Raw genomic sequence first — 22519 nt, forward strand, 5'->3', positions numbered from 1 at the left:
ATTGTTGTCTTTGTATTTAAGATGCTGAGATTCTGACACCTCTGTTGACAACAGGGCTTATTCACAATGTCTTAATCCATTCTCTCTCACTATAATAGAATGTCCAAGGCAGAGTAATTAATAAAGGAATTTATTTACTTCATAGTTCTAGAGCCTGAAGGCCAAGATTGGTGGCTACATCTAGTGAAGGTCTCGTGTTGTACCCTAACATGGCAGCAAAACAAAAGGACAAATGGACACAGACCCATGAGAGAAAACAGCCCGATCTTGTGGCAACTAACCCAGTCCCAGGACAAAAGCATTACACTGTTATAGTGGTAATCAACTTTCACCACAAGTTTCCATGGGGACAAGATTTATTCAAGCCACTGAACACAACTTCCTTACCAAGACGATGCAATGCCTCTTATTTTACAGAGTCCATCCAAGTGATGTTGGTTGCTATAGCTACGTGGTCCTTATCACGATGGAACCTGCTATAGCAGTGCTTGCTATTATTGCAGTGGCGGTCTCTGTAGCAAGGACAGTCACTATAGTTACAGCCAGGGCCCCTAGAGCTAGGTAGTCTGTGTAGCTATCCATGTGAATAGATGTGTACCATGAAAGCAAATTACTGTATAATGTATACAATAGAAGGAAAATTTGGGCTGTCCTCAAACTCGGAACAATTCTCTTGCCCCAGCCTCCCAGGAAGCTTGACTTTGCGCTGGCATTACATATATGTGTCCCTCTACCCAGCGTATGCTACCCTTTTAAAAATCAATGTCTATTCGGTAACACTCAGCATATTTTTCTGTTATGTAGGTTATTTTGAAATATCATCAGTGACTACCTAACACTATATTACACTTGATTTATCCTGTAGCCTATTTTGTATTGAAGTTCCTCTAGCTTTTCCACTGTACATAGTGCTTTGAGCACTGTCAGGCCACATATGAAAAGCCACAGTTGTTTCTGTCAGGTCAATCCCTAGGACTGTGATTGCTCTGTCACAAGATGAATACATTCTTTTTTTAAATGTGACTCTAAATGACATTACCTAATGATTTCCCATTAAGGTGGCACCAACCTCCATTTCCCCTGCTTGGAAGTAAGAAGTTATTCATTTTCTCCAATACTAACCTCAATCCACCAAGCATTATAATTTTTTAGTCTTTGTGAATTCAGTCAGAGCAAAGTGTTTGTCCCAGCCATGCCTTCATTTCCTTGTTATTGGAAGCTCAGTATATTTTGTGACCTCATATTCATGTCCTTGCCTCATTTTTCTTCATTTGTTTTGTAACAACTTATTTTATATGAGAGAGGAGCCTTTTTCCATTTATTAGCAAACATTTTGTTTAGTTACTAGCCAGCAGAAGGACCAGTGGACCAAAGGCCGTAATGAATGAAGTAGGTTGCTACGAACATCTGTATACAAGTACATAGACGTTTTTAACTATCTTGAGTGCATCTGGGCATTGGCATATGCTAGGGCATGTGTGCTGGGTCCAGATGTGGTGGGGAGCATCACTCTTGAGGCAGAGCAAGCACGCTGGCTTGTGTCTCTCTTCCTCTTTTGATAAAAGCCAGGAGGTAAACCTGAGAGCTCCATCCTCATGACCTCATTGAATCATAATTATCTCCCAAAGGCCTCACATTCAAATACCGCTAAAGATCAAACTTCTGCCACACACGAATTGTAGAGAACACATTGAAAACATACTGATCGAGAAGTGGTATTGTTAGTGCATGCCATAACTCTGTTTCATGTTTTCCACTGCTTCTAAGCTGTTCCCTTAGAAGCTGAGCAATTTTACATCCCTGCTAATAATGTGTCCAAGCTCTAGTTTCTCCACAGTTTTCTTAGACCACTCCCTTCCTTGTTTTTTTCTGTGTAGCAGGGTTTCTGTGTACACAGGGTTTCTCTGGGTAACAGCCCTGGCTGTCCTGGACTCACTTTGTAGACTAGGCTGGCCTCCAACTCACATCAATCCACCTGCCTCTGCCTCCTGGGATTAAAGGCATGCGCCACCACACCAAGCTCTTCCCTCCTTTTTCTTTCCTTTCTTTCCTTTTCTTTCCCCCCTAAAGTGTGGGGATGCTATGGCATGCTGAGCTTCATTTGCATTTTTCTACAGACTAATTAATTTATTCCCTTCTCAGGTATATATTTACCAGTATTTTGTGAGTCATTCCACTTTTGTTTGTTTGTTTGTTTTGTTTTGTTTTAAACAGGGCCTTATTCTACAGCCTCCACTGGCTTCTGCCTCCTAATTCTCCTACTTGCCTTACTAGGTGCAAAGATCACATCTAAGTTTTACTTCATGGGTATGCTAGGCCTCTCTCCCTTTTCTTCCCATCTCACCCTTTTGTTTTGTTTTTGAGATTGTCTCATCATGTAGCACAGGCTGGCATTGAACTCACAACCTTTCTGTTTTAGCCTACTCTGTTCAGGAATGTAAGTGTGTGCTACCACATCCCATCCATTGCACTTATTTATATGTCTTTGACAAAATCCAGTGTCTCTGCCTCTTTCTCTGGCTCTCTTGTTCTCTCACTCACTCACTTGCTCACGCACTACCAAAGTTCTTACTTTGATAGAATCTTTTCTGTTTCGTATTTCTGGCTTACAGTCATGTTTAAAAGCTACCCTTTGCTCCTAAGATAGTAGAATGCTGTTCTAATTTTATTGTAAATTCAAGTTCATGGCCTATATTCAGTTGTTCGATGCCAGCTGATTCTGTCACTTGTTCTAATACTATCTTGCACACTGCATTTTGTACAGCAGCTTGGTTTGGCTTATACTCAGAGAAAATGAATGGAGCTCAGAAGCCAAAGCACTGAGTTCTCACATCCCATCTGCTCACCCCTATACCTTCCCTCACTACAGTGGGAGAGTTTTATACTTATAAACTAGACTTTTTGATTGATGAGCAAGTGCCAGTGCTTGTTTCTTCCAAAATTCTAGAGGAGTCTCTCTTAAGATAGCCCCTTCCCCCTTCCCTGAGAACAACATCATCTTTTCATAGTAAGTATTAGACCCCAGGAAGAGGATAGTACAAAAGGCATGAACTCAGGCCAGTTAACATTCTAGGATGGTACGTGTGTGTGTGTGTGTGCGCGCGCTAGCCTTACAGTTTTGCCATGTGGTGATAGTGTATCAATATAATCAGATAAATCATTCTGTCACAAGGATCTCCCTCCTATGACCCTTATAAGCAGAGCTAATGCCCTTCCCCCACCCTTCCCAACCTCTATTATCATTAACTTGTTCTGCATTTCTATGATATTTAACAACTAAATGTGAAAATGTTAGATATGGTTTTATGCACTTTCATTTCTTTACACTCCAACTTCTGTTTGGTATAGATGTGCAGGAGATACTTGGTGGTGTAATTTGCAGTCAAATTTAACTGCTTTTTGCTCATCTCTCCTCATCTGCCTGCTAGCTTTGGCTCCCTTGCTTGTAAGGTAGGCATGCTAAGTGGGCCTGCCCTTAGTGTACAGTGAAGAAGTAAACTTGAAGCCAGAGCCTAGAGAATATCATCTGTGATAGGAGCTCAGTGTAAGGAAGCAACCATTTCAGAAGGCTTTCTGGGGGCTTGAGCCTTCTAGTCTTGGGGTCATTGTGGTCATAGAAGACATTAATGCTTTTGTTCCTTCCCCAGGTGGTGGTGGTGGTGGTTATGGCAGCAATGATGACCCTGGATCTGGTGAGTATCTGCGGCCCAAAGTTTCTGGTGGAAGCACAAGGAAAAATAATGTTGGCCCACTCTGGTCTTAGATTTGTCTTTCTCTGACCTTCCTCAAATGTTTCTGTTAGTCAGCTTTTCTATCACAATGAAGAACACTGAAGATACATAATTTAAAAGAAAATAAAACTTACATTGCTCATAATTTTGGAGGTTCCAGTGCATGGTCAATTGACCCTCTTGCCTTTGGACCTGAAGAGGTGAACCATCATGGCAGACACCCATGGTGGAGAAAACTGTTCATCTCATGGAATCCTAGAAATAGGTAGATGGCTAGCTAACAAAGCTCTGTCCCTGAAATCTATTCCACCAAAAATCCATCCCTTGTTGAGAGTGGAGACCTCATGATCCAATTACTTCTCAAAGTTCTACTACTCCCTGATGCTGCATAAGGGGCAGTCTTCAACACATGAGCATTTGGGGAGGATGGTTCACATCTAAACCACCAGAGTTACCAATAGATTCATGAGGCAAATAGCAGAGAGGAGTAGCCATTGAATGGAAGGAACATGAAGATCTGGGCCCTGGGATAGGTGGCCCAGTGGGAAACCTGCTAACCTGAGTCTCTGTAAGAGAAAGGACTGCACATCTGCCTCTCATGTTTCTCAAAATGAAAGTCTTTTTGGAAGACCAGAAGCACATGGTAAATCCAAGGGGAACCATGCCATTTTGATGCTTTAGGTATCTATGGCATAGCTCTTCCACATGGTCTTGGAGATTATGGACATCTAGCCAGCATAACTTGGGGCTGTCAGAGCTACAGAATCCTGGATGAGCTCTTGGCACTTGGAGTTTGGGGCCTTGTCTACTGAGACCTGTCCATTCTTTTCATGTTAAGGCATATCAACAGAAACCGGCACCATCGCAGGTGTGGCCAGTGCCCTGGCCATGGCCCTTATTGGAGCGGTATCCAGCTACATCTCCTACCAGCAGAAGAAGTTCTGCTTCAGCATTCAGCGTGAGTACACAGCTGAGCAGGGAAAGGGGCCCAGGCCATTTCTCATCCCTTCCCCAGCCTACTCAATACCAGTGGATTTCTGGACTGGTACACTTTGTACATCGTTAAGGGCAAATTTAGGCCAACCAAAACGTATCCTGGTCTGGAACAGCACATGGGGCCAGACTGTGCAATCTTGACTTTGCAGACTTCTCAGCTAGAAGACGCCATATTTGAGTTGGAACAAATCTCAGTGAGCACTGTGATGTTTTATTTCCCTAGAATGGGAGAAACTTTGATAAAGCCCTGTGGCCTCAGATCTCACCAGGGGATGTTGGACCTTCTCTACTGCCAGTTAGAAAACTGTGCTCTTCCAGGGTGTCTTCAGAGAGTGAGTGTCTTCAGGGCTCTTATGATTCTGGCAGTGCCCCCTTAGAGTCCTGATTTCTTGATATGTCTCCACCTGGTGTTCTCTGCTCCTCCTCACGTCAGATCAGTTAAAAGTATGTGAGCTCTTAAGTTCTTTTAAGGAGTAGTAATGAAAGAGAATCATAATGTGATTTTTTTCATTCCTGCCTTTTATGTGCTAGAATTTTAGAGAACAGATTGCATTTGTTGTGGGCGGTAGCCACAAGTGATTTACCTGTGGGTAAATCAGATTGTTACAGAAGGGTTCCAGTCTTAGAAGCCTGTTGACGTGCCATGACAGGGAGCCTGTGAGGATGCTGTTGAGGGAGAATGAAAGGACTGACTGGGGGTTTAGTACCACAGCATCACTACGTCACTGCTTTAAGTGGAATGTCTCTGGTTCAGGACTGGCAAGTTTTACTTCACTCTGAGGGTACATGACTCAGCAGTACTTGACCCCTTCCTTGCCTTCCTCAGATTCTTCCCTTTTGTAGGAAGCTTAGGGCCATCTCCTTCTGTGTCTTCATGTACTGGTTAACAGCCTTTGCTCTTTGTGGACCTGGACTGGAGACTCCCAGGAAACTAACCTGGGTCATGGGGTGCTTTGAATGTGGGCATCACAATTGTTTTTTCATAGGCCCACCATATTACCTTTTTTTCTTTTGATCTTCTAGAAAATTCTTCATCAAGGATACCCCACATGTACATGGATTCACAAACTTGGTGATAGAGTGGTTAAGAACAAGGACAAAGGCTAGAATTTTCTTACCTTTGCCTGTCCCCCTCAACTATAAAGCAACGGGACTTTCTAATTGATGAAAAAGATGGGTATCAAAAAAAAGAAAGAAAGAAAAAAAGATGGGTGTACCACCCACTAGTGGCTTACATTAGGCCAAGGGTGACCCTGGATCAGGAAGAATATTTGGAGGGAGACCTTTTAGACATTTTGGGCAAGGGGCCTGGTTTTTCATGGTATGGGGAGGCAGCTCTATCTGCCACCCTCCTGGCCTTTGCCTAGAAGAAGGAAATACGATGAGTACAGCCTCTTCTTGTTGCTTTTGAAGACAGTGTTAGGGAGTTTCTGTTCCAGGGGCAGGGGCAGGGGCAGGGGCTCCCTCCCACCCTCTCCCCAAGCAGGCAGGTGGCTGCTCTTGGGCCTTTAATTTCTCTATAATCTTCTCAGGGAAGGGAATATGGTCTTGGTCTAAGGGTATTTAGCCAGAGGAGGAAGCAAAAGTTTAGACACGCATTCTCAAGATGGCCTTGTAAAAGATAAAAAGATAACACTTTGTTAACCCTGAGCTACAGGCTCTGTATGAGTGATCAAAGTCACTAATGTCATGTTGCTAATACTTTTTGTTAATCTTCAGACAGTCTCCTGTGCAGTGATACTCTTAAAGCGATAGGCCTGCTTCTCTCCTCACATTGCTGAAGGTCTACTTTGGCCTGGAGCACTACAGCAGGTCCATTTGTACCATGGCTTTCCCACCATTTCTCCTTGTATGTGGTGAGGGAAGCCAGTCCAGGCTTGAGCCTCAGCAAGGAAGGAGTCACGAGCCCTTTAGACCCAAAGTCTCTCTCCCTTCCCTACTGTGGGAGCCATCAGAGTAGACCAGAAAGGGTCACGAGTAAGCACTGTTGCTCTGCTCAGCTGTCCAAGGTTCTCGTGCTTTCCAGGACAGAGAACTGCTGTGATTTCAAATGACTGAAACTTGTTTTCTGAGCCAGAATGTTGGCACACACCTGTAACCCCAGAGTTAGGAAAGCTGAGGTAGGAGGAGCATTGTGATTCCCATGGCAGTCTGTGCTACAGAGTGAGTTCCAGCCTCAGCTATAGTGTAAGGCTTTGTCTCAAAACCCCACAGGACCACACTGACTGCAGGGACCCTGGGGAAGGCCTACCATCCACCTTCCACCTTCCAGGCAGTCAGGTGTGCCTTGCCTTGTGACTGTCTTAATGCTGTCTCCAACTTAAATCCCGAGTGCAGTCACTTTGAGATCCCTCTGCCAGACAAGGTAACATTTACAGGTTTAATGAATGAGGGTGCAGGGTACTTGACGGGGAAGGCTAGCATAGCTTCATGAGGTTCAGGGGCTTCAGCCAAAGCCAGGTGTCACAGGAAGGGAGGCGGACTGGGAGGGTCTGGGTACAGCCGTCATCCAGCCCATGTGGTTTGTTAAGGACGTGGCAGTTAGAAGGGCTCACAAGTTGAACAAGCTGGCTAGGCTTACACAGGTCTCGGAACGTGGACTCCACTGTCGCTTGTACTCCTGTGTGTGGGAGTCATGCAATGCATGCTCTTCATGAGCCACACACATGCTTCCCTCTTACTGTTGCCCATCCATGAGTAGGCTTTTCCCTACCTCCCTGACACTGTCCTCCTGACACTTCACCTTCTTCAGAGGGACCTGTTTAAAAATACCTGGGCTTCCCGAGGTTCCCTGATGACTATAAGGTCACATCCCAGGCCCTGACCTAAACTTGTCATTCAAAGCCCTGGCCATTTGGCTTCTCTTTGTCTCTAGGAAGTCTTCCTTGTTCATAGTCATTTTCCCTTCCCGTGTGCTCTGCCTTCTTTAGGGTACAGCCATTGCTGTTTTCTCTCTGCCAGTGCTCCTCTCTCCTCTTCTTGTTCAGGCCTGCCTGGGGTGTTCTCTCCCAAGGAGCCTCCTCTCTGGCCAGTCTGTGGCTGTATCAGCCATGCTCCATTGTGCTGCCACAGCGCCCCCTGCTGACCTGAGCCTGGATTAGCCTGCAGTTTCCTTGTCTGTGACCTGACACCAAGCTCACACTTACTTGTCTGGACTGTCGTTTGCCCTGTGATGATTCATGAGCAGGAAGGACCCGAAGGGTGTGTGTGGGGTGGCTAACTTTCTCGGAAACAGGGCTGTCTGCTTCTACACTCCACTGGCCGGCTGGGCTGCCAATCAGAGGCAAGCATGGCCTCCAGTGATTGGCAGTCGGGAAAGGCAGATGAAAAGCCCCAAGGAAGCGGCAGGTGGCTGCTAGGAGGACCTACCCTGTTTGACCTCCAACCTCTGTTGCTACTGAAGGGGTTCCCTGCTTGCCCTCAGTGCCAAGTGTCAGTGGCTCTCATAAAATACCAGATGGGTTTGGTGCCTGGAGTCAAGTTCTTTCTCCAGGGTTCTAAGCTTCGTGTCTTGCCTTCAGATGCAGCAGAAGGTCAAGGTAACCAAACTCATGTTCCTTGTGATTTCGTCCCAGACAATCATTATCCGCCTTTCCCTGCTCTAGCTCACCTCTCTCCCTGACATTTACCAACTTGCCCGTGACCATCCATACCATCGATAGCTTTTCCTGATATGTTGTAGGGGTGCCACCTGCCATATCATCTACTCCCAAGATGCCCAGCGTTAGGGATGTCTATGGGATGGGGAGGGGAGGCACTGAGATTCCCATGGGTGAACACCTCCCAGAAACCACCTGAAGGAAAAAGGCTGTCTCCTGCTCACCAAGTAGGAATGGGGGCAGTGGTCTGGAGGCCCAGAGTGCATCTCCCAGCCCCCACCCCCCACTGGCACTGGGGCCATCACCTGCCTGGCTTTGCATGGTAGTTAAGCACCCCTGCCAGAGAATACTGCTTTCACCTTGAGCCTAAAAGCTATCTGGGTAGGTGAGAGCCAGGACCGCGAGTTGTCCAGTGAGTTGGTCAGGTAGTGTCAGAACCCATTTTCCATAGAGGCCCTCTGTTGTTCAGACAGAAGGCTTTGACTTTTAAGCAGCCATACGTGTGGAGCTGCTCCCAGTCCTTGAGTGATGGCCTTTGGCTGAGTGAAGAGGATGTTTCATTGAATTGCTGCATATCCCTCGAGGATAATGGGGGGGGGGGTCATTGGGAGAACTCAGACCACATGTTAGACCGGAACAGCTGTTTGTGGACCCTGGGCCTTCTAAGCATGGGTGTGCACAGCAGTCATTCCTCAGGTCTGGTGAAGTTGGCTTCCTTGTGCACACAGGTGCTGCTGGAAAGGCCAGATGCTGGCATTTCCAGAGTGAGCCTGCACATCCATCTGCCCTTCCTTACCTTGCTTCTTTCAGTCATTCCCTAGCTCTTGGCTCCCTCTCCACCTCCCCGGCCTTTGGCCTCATGTAGTCCTATGGGTGATCCAGTACCCAAGCATGTGGTACGCTCCCTATGGCTCTTTATAGGTGGGGTGTGGGCCTTTGATGCATGATGCTGTTTGCAAAGATTGTGGTGAGAAGTCCTATGCAATGGGTTCCCTGGTGGCTAGTCTATCTAGAAGATGCTGTGCTGGTGATCCAGGGACAGGGAGCTGATCCTGGCAGCCTTTACTGTCATAGAGGACTCAGTCAGGGGTTCTCAATCATGACAGCCCCTTTGTTTCATTGTGCCTCCTTTACTTTGCTCTCACTCTTTACAGAAGGCCTTAATGCAGACTATGTGAAGGGGGAGAACCTGGAAGCTGTTGTATGTGAGGAACCTCAAGGTGAGGACTTCTCAGTCACTGTTCCCTGAGGAAGGCTCTCAACACAGTGTCTCCAGCACTGAATAGAACTGGTTTTGGGAGACCCAGAAGAATCTGTTTCTGTAATGTTTGCCCATCATAAAACCTTCAGGGGCCCAGGTCTGCCTGTATCCTGTGACTGATCAACTGGCCTCCCAATTTCTTGAGAATGGGGACACTAGTGCCATGGTGATGACTTCTGGGAACTTTTGCTGATCAGCTATAACTGTTGAACCATCTGAATGTAAGCCTGGGACATCTCAGCTTTGTGCCAGCAGACACACATGTATCCTGGGCATGGTCATCCAGAAAGTTTTGCATCTAGACCACTAGCCTATTTGCTTTTAATTTTTTATGTTTGTGACAGGGCCTCAGGTAGCCAAGGCTGGCCTCAAACTCGCTATGTAGCTGGGAGTAGCCTAGACTTCTGATCTACCCCCTGCCCCACCCAAGTGATGGGATTACAGGTGTGGGTCCACATCTGTCTCTAGACCTTTCGATTAGAAAATGGCCAAAGACAAAAAGACACTTATTTAAAAACCAGATGTTCCATTACCTTCTCCAGGGTCATTGAGTACTTTGGGGGTCCAGGGACTAGCAGAAATTCTAGGCCACATATGGTCAGGCCAAAGGAGAGGGAGACATGTCTGTGGCCCAAGAGTGCTGATGGAGAGGCCTGGCTTCATTAGGCAGGTAAGCCTACACCCCTTTTACTGAGCCTCTTGTGGCACAAACAAGGAGTAGAGAAGAGAGCACAGCTGCAGGACAGGAGCTATGGAGTCTGGGTGCTGAGGAGGACCGGGTTCTACCTGTTCCCTAATAGAGAATGAAGTCCCCAGGTCAGTGCTTATAGAGCTTATCTGGTAGTGCAGCACCGAATGTATGGAAATGACCCTGCATGTAAATAGACAGTTTTGGGTTCTATAGGGGGCATTCTCTGTCAAAATTTTAACACTTTAGTAAACACTGAGTGAACCTTGCATCCAGGGCCATGGCCGTCCTACAGGGGGCAGTGAACAGGCCTGGGATATGCTGAACTGCCCACATGTGCAACAGTGATCTAAGCATCCATTCTACCAGGCAGGGATTTGTCAGAGCAGAGCTGATAGCCTCCTAATACATGTCTTCTTTCCCTAGTGACATACTCAAGACAAGATGCACAGTCTGCAGAGCCTTCAGCACCTGAGCCCCCCCGGATCTGAGGCCCTGGTCAGTGGCAGGTGCCTATGAAGGGTGCCACTGCTTGTGACCCAGCTCCAGATTTCATTTGCCGACCCTTTCCCCAAGTTTCTTCCCATGCCACGTGCTTCTTATTTTATTGGGTTTTTCTGGACAAGCCTTAGGTGTTCGTGAGTGTGCTTTCTGTGCCCTGTCCTGCAGAGTACGGTGACTGCTCTGCCATGGGCCTTCTTGAGACTTGGTGCTGAAACCTGGGACCCAGCTTGAGCAAATCACTAGCACCAGTGTTGGAAGTTTCTGGGTCATAGAGACAGCCTGCTCCAGTCTTAGCCTGGGCAAAAGGAGGATGACCAAGGTGAAGGTGGACAAGAGGATGGTGGAGGCAGTGTCGTAGTGGGTTGCTGTGGCACTGACCACTGAGAGCTGTGCGTAGCGTGCTCAACTAACATCTGATGCACATGGAGTCCCTGCAAGAAGCAAATCAGCCAACACCAAGCTGCAACATGTGCGTGCACACATGTACACACTTTCGCATGCGCACGCACACACAAACACACACACACACACGTAACACCTAGGCACTTATAATTTTTGAATGCTCTTTACAACTTCAGGTTTTATATTACTCAGCTTCCAGAGAGCTTTTCAGGTGGAGGCTCTCTAGTTATTTTAGTGCGAACATGTGTCTCACAGTAGTTTTAACCTGAATTTAGGAATCTGGAGAAGGTGGGAGCTGTGACTTGCAGGTTTGATTGCCATGAGATTCCATATGGATCTCTAGCTGGCCTGGTGACAGGTCTTAGTAGTCACTTCTGCATTGGAAATTAATTTTCTACCAGGTTAGGGTAGGTGCTTACTCCTACCTTGTACATGATCTGATTTGACAACAAGAGATACAGATCCTGAGAATGAATTGGAAAACCAAAAGCATGCTTGTTGCTTTAATAGAAGGTGATGGGGGAGGGGGAGGGGAGAGGGGAGGGGTGCTGACTTAGCTGAGTGGAATGCCACTGCTGCCTTTGTAGTTGTGTAGCTGTCCTCCCTGTCTGCTCTGATAAAGAGAGCTCTGACCGTGTTCACAGTGGTAAACATGGAAAACCAAGGACCAGGGCCTCACCTGGCCCAGACCTGAGTGCCACTCTTAGTTTTGGTCTGGAGCCACAGGCTTCCTGGATTGTTCTTTGGCTTTTGGCCCTTGGCTCCAGTGAGCTCTACAGTGAACCCCACTGCAGGTGAAAGCTAAGCTAAAGTCTTCACCCTGTGTGAACTAATATTTTTTAAAAAGCACTTCTGAAGGCAGAGTGTGTCACTGGGAAGGCAAGATCCACAGCTCCTTTGGACAACATGATTGGCCCCATATATTCCACAGGCTGTGAATTGGCTCCTTCACATCTGCTGAGCTGGGATGAGGCAACACCCACCTTAAGAAACCACTGACATCTTGTGCTGTCTAATGCATGCCTTGAGTGTGTTTGTTGTTTAAAGACTATTCATGGTAGAGGGCTGGTGGTGGTGTCACATCTCCAGGCAGCCTGAACACCAAGTCCCAGTGTGCACCTGTGGGCTGTAAGATGCCCTTGCTGTTTGGCCTTTGACCCCAGACAGCCCAGCGCTGTGGATCTGATAGGGAAGCTGTAGTTCTGGGGGAAGGGCACCAAGGTGGGAAAAACATGGCCTCAGGAGTTCCCTTACTCTTCAGGAAGATAATTAGCAAGGGGAGTATTGCTTGCAAGATAAGTCAGTTTCCATACTCTCCAACTTGCTGACCAGATTGCTGTCAACTTCATTAGGATTGTGCCTCACTGACATCAAGGACATCAAGAGATGATGGTGTCACCCTGTGCCCAGTGCTGAACTAGAGGTGGCTTAAGGAAGGATTTTAGTATTTGTGATCTGTTGACATGTAGCTAGGGTAATCTCAGAGGGGGTTGTTTACCTTTTTGCTGAGGCCTGTCTGATGGCAAAGCCCAACAGCCATGATGTAAAATAAATGCCCTCTTGTGAAACTTCTTTCAATAGCACTGGTATCAGTGACAAAGAGCTCTACTTTGCTCTCCCTTAGCTACCTCGGTGCCTTCTGCATAAAGCCCTTCTGCATAAAACCCATCACTCAGCCCGCAGGCGCTAGCTAAGTGGCTGGACAGGCCTGGGCGGGCCATCGGCCTCCTGTTCATACAGTCTCATCCCAGGGGCCGGGCTCCTCCTTCCCACTGGCATTTTATATTTGGTGGGGCATTGTGGCCTGCAGAAGACTAGGGACTGGTTTTGTAACTGTGTCCCCATGGAGGCTGAGTTGACCAACTTGGGCTAGTCCCAGGTGATAGAAGGGAGAAAACGAATGAAGCAGAAGAGCCAATTGCCAAGGTCAGGTCTCTATCAGTGTAACTTGACATTCTCAAGTGGCTTCAGCCACTTGGATTGTGGTTAGTATCAGTTCTCTGAGGAAGATGTGCTAGAGACTGCCAGAATCCCTGTACATCGTTTTACGTGCTTGTGTCCAAGTGTGAACTGTAAATGGTCTAGTGTTTGCATTAAACAAAGTGGAATCCAACTGCTCTTTATGTTCTGATGCTCTTTTCCTATTGTCTTTTGTAATATGGGGCTGACTTCATTGTCCTTCTCTCCAGCCAAAGGTATGTCTTGGGCAGGTTAGCATTTTGCCATCATTCCTCACACAAAGTGCCAGTCCTATGGCTTCTGCTGGTGGGCTCCATGGCACAGGAATTGCAGCACATGTCTGATATACTAGGATGAGGGGGAGGAGGAGGAGGAGGGGGAGGCCAGAGCAGAGCCCGTTTCCCACAGCATCAGTTCCTTTGGTAGGATCAGCATTGGCTCCACTAGCCCGGTAGCTTTAGAACATACTGCTCAATCCTAAAAAGTGAGCAAGTAATGACCCTGCTTTCTACTGTGGGCACTATTATGGGAGTCTAGGAGGTAGTCCAATCCTCTTATGCCTAATATTGGGCTCTCTTGATAACTCAGCCATAATTTACATGAAGAGGATGAGCCACACCAGGCCCTTAAAGAATAGCGACACACAGGATGTGGTGTAATTTCACAGTAGCTTTTAGAACCTTGAAAAAGTACACAGTCCTACAGAGCTGGCAAGGACTGAAGAGAACCCTGCACTTGCATAAGTAGGACCCACTGCCTCTGGTCACTCCAGGTCTTTCTCTGTGTCTTCAACATTTCTTCAAGATTATTAACAAGGGAACTTTCAGATGGGCAAATCAGATCACCTACCTGTTCTATTCCAAACGCTCATCACTCACAATAAATTACTGACAACGTAGTCAATGAAGTGGTATTGGGAATACATATAGTAACTGTGGCAATCGACCCGTGGTACTCTATTAGTACTCATTTTCCTCAGGGGGAAAACAGCTACTGGAATGGTTAAAAGAGAGAGAGACAACAAAAAGATCAGGGAGTAAACATTATAATTTTAGTTACAGGTTGGAATACAGTGCATCAGATGAGGCAAATACAATATTGTACTAGTTGTTTAAAAACCCAAACCTTAAAGGTTTTACATTCTAGTACTTAAATAAGACATACATGAAAGAATCGTTTAGATAAGAAAACTATACTTCAAGTTGTTTTAGAAACAGTTATGTGCTAGAAACATACAAAGGGAAATACTCTGTTGTGCTTCTTTAAAATCCAGTGGAAATTTCTAGGGATGCAGCTGGGAGGACATGGCTTGACCAGGAGCCAGAGCCCCACTCCACCAGCCACCTGTTCCAGGCTAGGTGACCTCACCAAGCAGCAGCCCCTATGGCTTCTCTGGTTCTGTTAAAGCATCATCAGTCCACCCTATGTTCAACACTTCTGGTGTCACTGGGAAATTTCATTTCATGGTATTTCTAGGGGAAAATTGGTAAGTGTTCCCAGTTGTTAAAAGTATATGAAGAAAAAATAATGTAGTTCACGTTATTTTCTTTTTGGTATTGATTTTGAGACCGAGTTTCACAATACAGGCCAGCTGTCCCAGAACTCAATGTACAGCCAAAGCTGACTCTGAACTCTCAGCAGTCCTCCTACCTCAAGCATGACAGTTTATCCCTTTACAAATAAGGTTTTGTATCTATAAAGAGCATAAATCAAAAGCTAATATCACTTAAACTATAATTAAAAACAGATTCCCCGAGAAGATAAAAATGGAGAATTGATCTTAGTTTATCAAACTTCCTTGAATAAATTATCTCTGGTTATCTTATGGTTGGCTAGTTTTCTATAAGAATCAGAAGGTTCCAAGTTGAAAAACCATCTATTTTCTATGTATTCAGCTATTAAAAAAATCAACCCAAAACTCTTTTATGAATACATTTTGAAAATGGAGGTCAATATGTAGGGCTGCATGGCATCCAGTGATTTGACACTGACCGGAGGAAGATGTGATGCGCCTGTGCTTGGGGCTGACTCTGACAGCTTCAAACACATCTCCAACTCTGAAGGGCCTGGCGACATACGGAAATGGGTATGGTGGTGGAAGTGGGGATGCTGGCACTGCACAAAGAAGAGCTGATGGGAAATTCATTCCTGGAAGGCCTGATGGAGTAACAGAGCTCAAGGTTGTTAACTATGGAGACAGGCCTGAGCCAGGGCTGGCTCAGAGAAAAGAAAACCAAGGAAGAACATGCTATGCTTTCCAACACAAGCTGCAGCACATTTGTTGCTTTAAAGTTTGGACAGGCAGCCATGTAAATAAACTGAGAAGAGATTGTGATCAATGAAAGCAAGGCGTCTAGGTATTGAACACGTGAAAGAAGACTTGATTGGACAGAGATGCTGGGCACTGTAACAGGTGATAGGATGCACGGTCTAATGGCCAGACTTGCTCCTTTAGAGAGCTGTTATAGGGGAGGCCAACACATGCACAGAGTTGTTGCTTGAGTCCTCAGTTTGCCTGCAACAAGGCCAGAGGACTGAGCATTCATAGTTCGGTGCATCCTGAGGGAACTTGCTGTTACCTCTAATGAATGAATGGGTTGTGCCACCTCAAAAGGCAAGTACCAGAGTTAGAGGACAATACTATATTGCCACTGAGATGACACATCTGAAATATTAATTCAAATGTACCACACAGAAGTCAGCATGAACTCTGTTGGGCAAGAATTTCTCATTCAGCACAGTTCAGCAGATGACTCAGACAACTATTCTAAACATAAAAAAGGACATAGGAAAATAAAGGCATGTTTCTCTTTAAAAAATACCTTATATGTACACAGCAGTACATATTGTACCAATTGTACAGGAGGACTTCTTGCATGAAGATAACAGTAGAACAGGTGACAATGGTTCATTTGCCACACTAACATTTCATTTAAAAACAGTTTTTAAATTGTGCCAAAAGGCTGAGAGAAGCCACATGGCTGTCGATGTGTTCTGTAAGTGAACAGGTTGTTCCTAATGAAGGACTTTAACTTGGAAAGAAGTGGTGTGAGATTTTCCTAAGCTGAATATCGTACTGCATTCAATCTAGTTTCTTCCAAGGTACCTGTACAAGACAAAGGTAGTTCACATGGTAGGTGTGAAATGTTTCTTCCCTATGAGACTGCCTTTAAAAGGGTCACAGGCTGTTCACATAACAGAAGTACTTGTTAATAATAGGAGCTGTCACCTAGCCACACAAATGGTCCCTGGGCCTAATCCTAAGATGACAAGGTAGAACCATAACATCAGTGGCCAGGTCCCTGAGCTGCTGGAAGACAGTAGAGCAGCAGGATGGCCCAGGACACTGGCCTTGCCCATTACACTGAGGTGTGTACAGGAGTAACTGAGTGTGTAGGTGAGGAGCCCCTCTCGGAGGAAGATGAGATGGTCCGTGCGGCCACCTCCCGCTGTAAGTCCTCCACCCGCTTCTGTAGCTCAGCCTTGACAGCCAGCAGCTCCTTGAGATTCTGATGAATTGGCATCTGGCAGTAAACGGAGACAAGGCTATTAGCTAACACAGTTTGTTCTGAATACAGCATTTGAGTGTCTAGACTCATAGCTTAATGGTTCTTTCACCACCCAGATGCCTAATGTGCCTAGTCTCCTAGGCCACTGACCAATCTCGCACGAAGTGGACAGTGACTGTCTTATAAGGTCAGGGTTTCTATTACTGTGATAAGATGCCAGGACCAAAAGAAACCTGTTGTGGAAAGGGCTTATTTCAGCTTATACCTCTTAGGTCACAATCACTGAGAGAAGTCAGGGCAGAACTCAAAGCAAGAACCTGGAGGTAGGAGCTAAAGAAGAGGCCAAAGAGGACTGCTGCTTACTGGCTTGCTCCTCGTGGATTTCCAGGCCTGCTTACTTATAGTACTGAGGACTACAAGCCCAGGGGTGGTACTGCCCTCCAACATCAATTTATCAATCAAGAAAAGATACCACAGGCCAATCTTAATGGAGGCATTTTCTCAATTTTGAGTGTCCCTGTTACCACATGACTCTAACATGTATCACACTGGCATAAAACTAACACAGTGATTCATTCTGTCTCCACAAGCTTTTGGTGGCTACTCAGGCCCTCCCAAAGCTCCCAGGGACAAGCTAGGCATGAAAAGGCATTGAGGAAGACAGGTCACCCTAACCCTCCATTGCCTTTGCTCTCAGGAAAGAGCAAACAGGTTGAGGTGCAGCCATAAGTCTACCAAGGCTTCCACATGCAGACGCAGAGCCAGGCAGTCTTTGGAGGAGTCAGAAATGCAAGTAGCTTCTTCCCAGCTACCAGACAAGGCAGTATTCATATGAGACCCCTGCTCCATTAGCCCTGTACTCGTGCATTTTTATAAATAGCTCCACTGACTGCAAACACTTCTATTAAGTCAGCACTTTCTTCAATATAGAGCTCCGTGTTTTCATCAACTGGAACATGAGCTGGCAGAAAGCCCCTGGAGGGCAATGCCAGGGCACAGGTGCCCAAGAGAGACCACTCCTTTGTGTTCCACTTAGCACTTCTTCATTGCTTCACCCTGATTATCTCTTAGATTCCCCCTGATGGTGGTGGGGGAGCAAAACAAAGAGATAGGGAGGTCCCAGTATTTACGTTCACCATACTCAGCTTTCTAAGCTAACAGACATCCTCAGTACTAGAGAGCCAAGACCCAGCTTTTCCCTTACAGATTTCTCAGACTGGAGTGATGATGCCAAGCAGCAAAGAAGGTCACCAGCTGGGGGACAATGGCAGCATGGGTAGGTCTTGGGAGCCTTATCCTTTCCCATTCACTGTACACAGAGCATCAGGGAGGCAATCTGGCTCACCATATACACACTCCAGTGGCTACTTCCTCAGGACTACTAGCAATATCCTCTAAGGCCCAGTCTGCCTCTCCAGCACACCTATCAACAGGCCCTGCTTCTATACCCTCAAACAGTTGAAACTAGCCCATTCGGAGTGTTATCGGTGATTTCCCTGTTAGCAGCATGAGAGAGACCATAACAAGACTGACAGGAGAAAGACTGAACAAAGGCAGCCACGTGCCTCCAATGCGACAGGAAGGTTAAAGAGAAATGCTCCATGTTGGCAGGCTCTAGGAAAGAGAGAGATGAGGGAGAGAGACTGAGAGACAGAGAAAAACAGAGACAGAGACAGACAGACAGAGAGAATGAACATGAGCACTGTGACCTGAGCAAAGCTCCACTCCTCCCTTAGGATCTCTGTGTTATCTGACACACCCACGGGGTCACGTAGCCCAGTCACAGGAACAGAGCATGCAGAGTTGGAAACCCATGGCTGCTCAGTGAACTGATATCACCTTACATCTTCATATAGCTTTTTGTATATTTTCTCACATTTCAGTTTCTATGTATGCAAAGACATGCCAAAGGAATAGAAAACATGAGGTTTAGCTACAGTGTGGTTATATTAGAGGAAATGCCCAGGAAAAAGCCAGTCATGTCTGCCCTTTGGGCACTAGCATATATGAGACTCAAGCCAAGCAGACCCTAAGAGGATCCTACTGTTATACACCAAACCCATCCTTTGATGGATGCTGATATGGAGGCCTTCAAGTGGCAATTCTTGTTAAATTCTTATCCCAGAAGTCTCATGTCTTGTGTCCTGCCTTTCCTTCCGTTTCTGTACTTTATATCTACACTCTACCTGTATACTTCCCAGCCACAGCCTTCAGTGCTCCTACCCATCTGAATGCGATCAGTGGAGGAGCAAGCTTTCCAGAACACATACTTGGTCTTTTCAGACAAATGACACTTAGAAGGTGTGTGGTATGTGTTTGCTGTATTTAGGGGGGAACTCATGGCTCATAGACAGCCGTTGCAGTTGCCCACTTTTGTGTAGCACCTGCTTATTATGACACCATGGTGCTGGGCACTACTTGTTACAGATCATGCCATCATACCCCGTGAAGGCTCAGTGAGGCTCAGGACCTTGTTCTGGGTCTGTCAGGAAAGGACTGATAAAAACGGAATTTGACCCTGGATAGGAGCATTCCATGACAACTTGTTCCAGGCAGCAAGATGCTGGGTGAGTTATGGCTTCTTTCTGACGTACTTTTTTACTGTTTGTGTGGGACTGTGAGGGATATGAAGTGAAGCCATACACTCATGAAACATGAGCACTTATGTCTGTATTTAGACAGACTCTTTTGCAGGCTTTAGGTTTTAAGAATGCCTTGGTCCCTGCCCTCTATCGCCAGGTGCCTAGTGCAGATATATCAGTAAGCACTAGCAGAAGGCGTCCAGATAGCCATGAGGATGCTCTTACCTAGCTTTACCACCCCTCAAGTTTACAACACGCTGAGCCCAGAATATGGGAAGACTGCAACTTCTGCAGTCTCTGAGAATCCACTCAGTTCCCAGAGTGTACTGACTGGGTGTCCGCTAACAGTAGACAGTCCACCCACTCTACATGCCTAGTCAGGAGCCACGGAGATGACTAGTTAGTAACTTCTAATATAAAGTGGTCAGTTTCCAACACGGGATACCCCAACTCTTCTTTTGCTCAGCGAAGTGCCTAAGCATGGCAGAAATACACAACAGGATCAAGCTGCTGGAAGTGGAATACAAGCTTTGGTTCCTAAGCCACATGAGAAATCTGGGAAATGGGGATATGGTGAGTAAATCAGGACTATTGGGGCTGTGGAAAGTAAAAGGGCGAATGGCTGAATGGACAATGACAGCTGATTATAATCAAAGTACATTATGTATTATATATAGAAATGCCATGATGTACACCTGTACAACATATAATAATAAAATAGAAACAGATTTTTAATAAATCTGATTCTACTTACTGAAAAAGAAGTGTTCATGGGAACCTGAAATAGTACACTACAGCAATGCTGATGAGGTCAGAAAGGCAAGTAACTCTGGCTTCCAGTGAAGCACATATGGGCTGTGCGGAGCCACCAGCACTGCGTGGGAGGAGAAGGGGAAGGAGAGGTGTAGGCCATGGGGAGCATAGGGCCTGGCCCTGAGGCCTGGTTTGGTGAGGAGGATAAGTGCTGGGCTCAGTTCTGATCACACCGCTCCAAGGGTGACAGGGCGAAGTGAGAATGGAGAGGAAGAAAGGACTGTGCAGCTGTAGCCACGTGGGACAAGTGGAATGTAACAGGAAAGCATCAGAGAACGAGGCAAATGGACTCAGCCTAGGTTCCAACAGGATACAACAGAAGATCTCGGGAGGAGATATGTACATGTCAGCTGGAGGCCACAGCTCAAACTAACGGTGCAGGCACCGTCTGGGTGATGAGGGTTAGTAAAGTGATTCCACCCTGGCAAGGAAAAAGGAAAAGGAACAGTTTGAACTTCCCCTAGTTGGTGGGGCTTAGGAAAGAAACGGAGGTTTGTGAAGATACCAGGTGAAAGGGATAGATGAGGAGGAGAAGAAGTTATTGTCCTTGGCTGATGGAGTTAACCTAACAACATGCTCCTGTTGGCTACCCTTTAAACCTCCAGAATATTAAACTCAAAAAAAGACAAAGATCTCAGCAGAAGCCTGCCTCTGTCTGTCATCTTGCTAGGGCGAGACCCTACCAGGCTAGCTACCTATGTGGAGAAGACTGGGGGTGGATGGGCAAGGCTGGGTCAATGCTTTGCTATAGCTGATCAGGGAAGCACTCCAGGAAGCCTACATGGCAGTACTTGCTATGCAGCAAGAGCTGAGCCACTGAACAGGACAGAGGCTTGCTTGACTTGCCTCTATTGTGCACTGTATTTTGTAATTTCAAAAACTATTACTTTACTGTGAAATGATGTACCAAGGTATGGAAAATGTACTCTTCCTCTAAGCTGTATCTGCTCTACAACTTAGCACGCCCCCTCTTCCTATCATGGTATTAGTGAACGTAGGTGCACTTTCCACAGGCCTTTACTACCTCTTTATGCGCATTATCTCCTAATGCTTTATAAGATTCAGAACCGGACGCAAGAGATGATACTGTTTACCATTCCATCAGTAGAAGGCTGACATGTAAGAGTGAACTCTACCTCAGAAAATGGTACAGGCCTTGTGATGTAGGAAGAACCTTCTGGAATGAGAATGCAAAAATGGAGCCTACTATAGAGGCAATAACCTTGCAGTATGTCAGGATGGTCTATGCACACATTTTTACAACACCATCTTTACTCAGAAAGAAAGACATACTCGTATGAAAAGAAGAAAAACAGAAAATTACCTGTGGTCTCATCCGTGGGTTCCATCGTACATAATAATTTACCCACAATTCCAAGTGACTCATACTAGCAACAGGATATAACACATGGTTCTCATAATTCACAAAGAAGGGATTTAAAAATTCATCTAGTTGGCTATTGATATAAGACCATAAGGATATAGTCTTTGTATATATATCCTGAAAAATAAAAAACAGTACACAGAAATAAGTTCTTCTTGACAGCCTCAAGGATTAGCATTTCCTAAAGAAAATAATTTGGATAATGAAATCAATTCAAACATTTCAAACTCTAGGCATATTTACTGAATCCCACCCTTCTGGCTACATGCAGCCTTCTGCCAGAGAAAACATGTGTGCTGTCTGAGGAAAACAGTGACGTTAGGCAACATCTGGTAACTGCATCTGTGAGAAGGTGGGGTAAGAGCTTTCTAACATCTACACTATAAGCAGCTCATCAATAACAAATACATATTTTATTCTAGATTGAGGTTTTGTGATTCTTCATATTCAGAAATATGGGTCGAATTTGCATTTAGGATCTCCTGCAATGGCATAACTGTCTGCAGAAAAACACTATAGTGGCGGGCTGGAGAGGCTTCATATAGAAGTATATTCCATTTTTTTTCATTCACTTTACATCCTGGTCATACCTCTATCCTCTTCACTTCCTATTCCCACCCTCCCTCCTTCTCTCCCATCCCATATTCCTCAGAAAAGGGGAGCCCCCCTTCCCACCCACCCCAAGTCATCAAGCTGCATCAGGACTGAGCATGTCCTCTTCCCCTGTGGCCTGGCAAGGCAGTCCCACCAGGGAGAAGTAATTGAAAAGCTGGCAAGAAAATGAGATCCTGTGAAAATCTAAATAAATAAATCAATAATAAATAAGAGTGTCTGAAAGAAGTATATTCCATCATGGTATATCTTCCTCTCAATTCTACAGTATATACTTTAGAAATGTTGTAACAATTTGATTTGCTTATTTGAATAAAAACACCCAAATGGGTAAGCATACTGGGGTAGATAAGCATTAAACAATGGGTTAAAAGGTGAAAAAGTCACAAGAATAAAATTAAGACCAACTAAATGTTCTACCATTTTGTAGCTCATGTCTAATTTCTGTGAGCTATATTTTCACAGGAACTATAAACCTA

The 22519-nt window shown here is 45.7% G+C and overlaps 2 protein-coding genes across 9 annotated transcripts in view; one reads left to right on the forward strand and one right to left on the reverse strand.

Moving 5' to 3' along the window:
• The window catches only part of CD99L2 (CD99 molecule like 2), an 87881-nt gene extending 74587 nt beyond the window's left edge, over positions 1-13294 (forward strand). The window contains exons 7-11 of one of the 3 annotated variants that reach the window (XM_084790400.1): positions 3648-3692; positions 4570-4689; positions 8249-8266; positions 9481-9546; positions 10702-13294. In XM_084790400.1, the coding sequence (XP_084646526.1) occupies positions 3648-3692; positions 4570-4689; positions 8249-8266; positions 9481-9546; positions 10702-10766 (314 nt within the window). In that variant the 3' untranslated portion in view covers positions 10767-13294. The remainder of the gene's footprint in view (positions 1-3647; positions 3693-4569; positions 4690-8248; positions 8267-9480; positions 9547-10701) is intronic. The other 2 variants (XM_084790401.1, XM_084790402.1) reach the window with 2 other exon arrangements.
• An 875-nt stretch (positions 13295-14169) lies between these two features.
• Positions 14170-22519, reverse strand: part of MTMR1 (myotubularin related protein 1) — a 58125-nt gene continuing 49775 nt past the window's right edge. For all 6 annotated transcript variants that reach the window (XM_084790395.1, XM_084790394.1, XM_084790396.1 and 3 more), the window contains 2 exons: positions 21369-21545; positions 14170-16664 (listed from right to left, as the gene is read on the reverse strand). In XM_084790395.1, coding sequence (XP_084646521.1) covers positions 16500-16664; positions 21369-21545 — 342 coding nt within the window. In that variant the 3' untranslated portion in view covers positions 14170-16499. The remainder of the gene's footprint in view (positions 16665-21368; positions 21546-22519) is intronic.

This window comes from Acomys minous (assembly GCF_964271855.1).
Source record: "Acomys minous genome assembly, chromosome: 7".
Classification (NCBI taxonomy): Eukaryota; Metazoa; Chordata; class Mammalia; order Rodentia; family Muridae; genus Acomys; species Acomys minous.